The 5,894-nt window shown below is 41.6% G+C and overlaps 1 protein-coding gene across 1 annotated transcript; it reads left to right on the forward strand.

Moving 5' to 3' along the window:
* The first annotated feature begins 1,145 nt into the window (after positions 1-1,145).
* Positions 1,146-5,426, forward strand: GPR85 (G protein-coupled receptor 85). The gene is made up of 3 exons (XM_062198708.1): positions 1,146-1,285; positions 1,447-1,588; positions 2,668-5,426. The coding sequence occupies exon 3, from the start codon at positions 2,838-2,840 to the stop codon at positions 3,948-3,950; it is 1,113 nt and encodes a 370-aa protein (XP_062054692.1). The 5' UTR covers positions 1,146-1,285; positions 1,447-1,588; positions 2,668-2,837; the 3' UTR covers positions 3,951-5,426.
* Positions 5,427-5,894: the final 468 nt, after the last annotated feature.

Here is a 5,894-nt window from a genome sequence, read left to right on the forward strand (position 1 = left end):
CGTTTTACGTTGGGAATTAATGAAAGCACGTCTTCTTGCTTTATTTTTACTTATTTATTTATTTTCTGCGTGGTTAGGGGAGGGCTGTTTAAAATCCACCATCCCCACAAACAAAACTCTTCAGAGACGGTACAATGGGGCAATATTGCTTGATTCTAGAGGCATCCCTAAGCACCCATGTGTCAGGTTAAGAGGTGCCTGTGATATCATCGGACCTTTTGGACTGGTGTAAGTTTTATGTATTCGTTCTATTCCCAGTATTTGTCATCTGTAATAGCAAAGGAGGAAAAAGGAAACTAGTACACAACTCCGTTGACATCACCAGTCGGTCGGTCAGCTGAATTTGCAAGAAGGAGAAAGACTGAGGGTCGCTGGGTGGGGTGGAAGGCAGGGGATAGCCCTCTAGCACTGTGGTTAAGCCTGATTCTTCAGTCCTACCCGTAAGGGGGAATGGATGTAAATCGTTTTGCAGTTGTCCTCTGAACTTAAACGTATATTCGCGTGCATTCGAGAACCGAGCATGGCTAACAAAGACAGGGCTTCCCTAACCTGCTTCCCTTCTTCTTCCCCACTGACAGGATTTTTGCTGTGCTTTTTTTTTTTTTTTCTTTTTAAATTTCTCTCCTCCCCCTCCCCCTCCCCTTTTCTTTCTTTCTTCCAGCTAACCTACCAATTCAAAGGTCAGCTGGGGGAATTATTCAAGAATAAATCCGAAAGAAGCTTCCAATGCTTTGGACCTCAAAGAGAAAGGAAGACAATGTTCGGGGAAGGCGAGGGTTCCGGGAAGCTGGGGAGGGGGCGAGCGTCCGGGGCTCGGCCGCCGCGGCGTGCGCTGCCCTAGGGGCAGAGGATGGGCCTGAGGTCCTGCACGAGCCTCTCCCAGCCCCCGCTTCACGTACCGGCTAGGAAAAGTTCAGAAGCAGCCACACCGGGACAAAAGCCTAGTTTCGCCGGCCGAAGCAGACGGGGCATTCAACCCGCCCAGCCAGCTCTGGAGGGCTCCAGAGAGGCTGGAACAGCCCGGTCGCCGCCCTCGCCGCCGCCGCCGCCGCGGCCCCTGCGTTACTGGGGGAGACGGTGCCGCTGCGACAGGGGAGGACGCGGCTGGAGCTCAAGGAGGCTCCAGCGCGCAGGCGCCGCCGAGCCCTGCCTGGCTGCTCAGTCAAGGCACTAAGGGGGAAAAAAAAAAAAAAAAAGAAAAAAAAGGAAAAAAAAAAAAGGAAAAAAAATCAGCAATTTATAGAAAGAAGAAGCTATAGTCTGTCGGGATATCCAACACCAACAGGTAGGAGGATATACTCCCGGTTAAGTTTTGGGGGGTGATGAGGTGGGGGAGTGCACGATGTTGATGAAACTGCAGGTTCACCAGGAAAGAGCCCTCTCTGAGGTGGATTTTTTTGTTGCTTTTTTTTTTTTTTTTTTGGACAATAAACTGCATAATGGAAGCACATTCAGACAATGCATCTTCGGTAAGGCTTACTGAGAGCTCCATTTCTGGAAAGCGTTGCGAGACTGAGGAATATCAGACTGCGACTCCCCGGGCACGGTTCCCTTGCAGCACGGAAGCAATGTCTCTCCCCATCTTCGCGTATGTAATGCATGTCTCTCCCCCTCCCCCTCCTCCACCCCCCATTATAAATCCAGGGGTGGCCGATTTCAGGTTTCGTAATGTTGCATGATGCGATCGGTATTTACCCGGGGAGGTACCGGTGGGGAAATTAAAACCATCAAACGCAGTTTTGCCTGGGCTTCCATCGGCATATTCTGGGCGAAGTGGGAAGTGGCAGAGGAAACATGCTTTGTGGGATTAACCGAGGAAGCTAGTTTCCCTGGTGTGGCTCCTGAGCACCAAGGAGACAATGTGCATTTTGTTTTAAAATGAAGTCACTTGAGATTTGCATCAAAGATCATCAGTGTATATGGGAAAAGCTTACTTTGCCTAAGCAACACAGCTTCGTGTTAGATTCATTGGCATCCAGGCAGCCAAGGGTTTACAATTGGAAATGCATTATTCCTCTGGGTGTGTTTTCCAGGCCAGTATTTACATTAACCATTTTTAATGATCATGTGGGCTTAAAAAATTTTTTTTTTGCCAAAACTGAGGGGTGGGGTGGGGAGGGAAAGACAAAAGATTAAACCACTTTAAATCTTGGGACAAGTGCCTATTGATTTTGAAGTGCAATGTTGAAATTATGCTTTGGGATGAATCAACAAATACTCTTATGCAGTATGAGTAGTGTGACACTTGAGTTAGAAGACATGTATTTTGCAGGGGTTCTTTGGATCCGTATAGCGGCAGAGCCGCTGCCTGTGCAACCCTGCCAGATACTAAAAGACCTCACACCAACATAGGTAGCCTCTTCTGTCTCATGGATTCCATCGCAATACTAGTGATTAATTCTTTGGACTGACATATTTTACAACTGTGGAGCATTTTATTCCTTCTTTCCTTAAAATACCCAATCAAATGGATGTTCTCTAGAATTGGGTCTTTTAGAAAATTTACCCAGCTGAGAAAACTAAACAGGGCAATTTTTTAAAATCTCAATAACAATAATCAAAATTAGAACTTCATTTGCTTCCCCATAAATGAATAGCTTGATGTTCACACTGACATCATTGGTTGTTAACTTAAGAACTGATAGTTCTTTTTTTTTTTTTTTTCAGATATTCTGATGGCAAATCAAACGGAAGAAAAGAGAAAGCATGACAGCAGACTGCATCAGTTCTCTTTATGGATTACATTTTCAGTAAAATGTATGGATCGGTCTTTTCCTTGTTCTTATATCTAGATCATGAGACTTGACTGAGGCTGTATCCTTATCCTCCATCCATCTATGGCGAACTATAGCCATGCAGCTGACAACATTTTGCAGAATCTTTCGCCTCTAACAGCCTTTCTGAAACTGACTTCCTTGGGTTTCATAATAGGAGTCAGCGTGGTGGGCAACCTTCTGATCTCCATTTTGCTAGTGAAAGATAAGACCTTGCATAGAGCACCTTACTACTTCCTGTTGGATCTTTGCTGTTCAGATATCCTCAGATCTGCAATTTGTTTCCCGTTTGTTTTCAACTCTGTCAAAAATGGCTCTACCTGGACTTACGGGACTCTGACTTGCAAAGTGATTGCCTTTCTGGGGGTTTTGTCCTGTTTCCACACAGCTTTCATGCTCTTCTGCATCAGTGTCACCAGATACTTAGCTATCGCCCATCACCGCTTCTATACAAAGAGGCTGACCTTTTGGACGTGTCTGGCTGTGATCTGCATGGTGTGGACTCTGTCTGTGGCCATGGCGTTCCCCCCAGTTTTAGATGTGGGCACTTATTCATTCATTAGAGAGGAAGACCAATGCACCTTCCAACACCGCTCCTTCAGGGCTAATGATTCTTTAGGATTTATGCTGCTCCTTGCTCTCATCCTCCTAGCTACACAGCTTGTCTACCTCAAGCTGATATTTTTTGTCCACGATCGAAGGAAAATGAAGCCAGTGCAGTTTGTAGCAGCAGTCAGCCAGAACTGGACTTTCCATGGCCCTGGAGCCAGTGGCCAAGCAGCTGCCAATTGGCTAGCAGGATTTGGAAGGGGTCCCACACCACCCACCTTGCTGGGCATCAGGCAAAATGCAAACACCACAGGCAGAAGAAGGCTGCTGGTCTTAGACGAGTTCAAAATGGAGAAAAGGATCAGCAGAATGTTCTATATAATGACTTTTCTCTTCCTAACCTTGTGGGGCCCCTACTTGGTGGCCTGTTATTGGAGAGTTTTTGCAAGAGGGCCAGTAGTACCAGGGGGATTTCTAACAGCGGCTGTCTGGATGAGTTTTGCCCAAGCAGGAATCAATCCTTTTGTCTGCATTTTCTCCAACAGGGAGCTGAGGCGCTGTTTCAGCACAACCCTTCTTTACTGCAGAAAATCCAGGTTACCAAGGGAACCTTACTGTGTTATATGAGGGAGCATCTGTAAATCTTTAGCCTTGTGAAACACTAACCTTCTCTGCTAAGCAGTTGTGGCCCGTAGCCATATCTTGAGAAGAAATTCAAGAATGGGATCAGCAGTTATGAGGATTTGGGCACCATTCTGCAATCTTTGCAATAGTTCACCTATAATCCTATTTTAAATCTCAGAGTGATCCTGCTGACTGCTGGCGAAGGTTTGTAATTAAGAAAGGATTGAACCACTGCCCTAAGTTTCTTTCTGTGGTGGAAAACTAGATAATGAAAGTAGCAGGTGCTAAGTATCAGTGCTAAATGCTGTGTATATCACTACATATGAAAAAAATCAAAAACTAATTAGCATTGGACATCAATAAATTAAGTTGACATGAGGTAAATGTGTTGATAAAAAACTAATTTTAGACGTTTGAAGACTTTAAAAACATTTCATACTATTTTTCTTTTGCAAAGACTAAAATATTTGGGGACTTAAAGTACTGTAATCTACTCTAAAGATGTGCCATGAATTACTGGAATATTACACTTTAAAGATCACCTTGTAAGTTCTGGGGAGTATTCCAAAGCGGTATATTGGATCCAATTAAGTTTACTCTTTTTTTTTGTATTGATACATTATGATTTCTAAATACCGTTTTCCTTACCTAGTAGTGAAATTGCTAGCATTGAACTGTATTTTGTGGTTTTTGTTGATTTGGTATAAAGTTTTTCCAATTCATTCATATTTTACAAATGCTAGATATTGTTCTGAGAGGCAACATTAATGGTATCAGCCAGTCACAATTGAGCAGTTCTAGTAATGCAAAATAAACACATGTTGCCTTAAAGGGTTATCTAGTATCCTTCATGTTATTTAGCATTGGAGCAAATAGTCAAGGGAGATTGAATCAGTAATGGTCATGGTCTGCATCTGGAAGTGCATGGAAGACCCTTTAATACTCCTTTACTTTTTCCTCATATGGTTTGAAAATGAAGGTGCACATCACCAGAATTATGAGATTTCCTTCTGAGATGTGCTACCCATTCTAGTGTGTTCTAAGAAGCAGGCAGTTGATGGATGTTTATATTTTCAGTCAGCTGTCAAGAGGAGACCATAGCCTTAGTATGATATCCTGCACAATTTGTGAAGCATTTATTCTACTGAAGGCACAGTCTTGTTTATACTTCCTGCACATTCAGTGTATTGGTCGTTTAAATTATTTCAGTTTAACTTGTGAAAGCTTATAATATGATTTCTGGTATTTTAGAAATACATTAGATTCTGTGAGTCTCATTCTTTAAGATACAGATGTGTGAACTTCAATATAAAGTTGCATTTGCCAAAATTTCCCCGTGTAGCCTGTTAATTTTTTTGGAATCAATTATCTATTTTTGGCATATAACAATTTTATTTTTAATCCAAAGGCAAGCACAAACTAGGAAGGGCAGCTTTATTTTGGCTTTATTTTTTACTTTTATAGCTACTATATTCTGGAAATGGCAATGTATAAAAGATAGCATAAAACTGATAAATTGATATAATAATTTCTATAGGAGCATTATTTGGTAGTTATCACAATCATCTCTCTAGTCACATGCCAGTAGTATTTACAGATGTACTCCTATTTAATTAATTACTTCAGAATTTTAACATAAACATCACTATTTAATTTCAAGCACAATAGTTTTAATTCTAAAGATATCACTTGTAAGAAAAATGATTTACAATATCATTATGACAAAACCAGAAAAAAATGTATTTATTTCTGTTTACTTTCCGTTTTTTTTTTTATGTTTTGTATGTGGAGTTTTTGGTATTTGAAAAAGATTAGGAATCTAATGGAACAGAATTTCATATTGCTATAGTATTTAAGCAAGCAGAATATTATACGCATAAATAAGGAAAAATAAATCAGTGAAATGTTTCAATGAAATATGCAACTACTCAGTTTTGCTCATATTCA

This window comes from Lepus europaeus, chromosome 1 (assembly GCF_033115175.1).
Source record: "Lepus europaeus isolate LE1 chromosome 1, mLepTim1.pri, whole genome shotgun sequence".
NCBI lineage: Eukaryota > Metazoa > Chordata > Mammalia > Lagomorpha > Leporidae > Lepus > Lepus europaeus.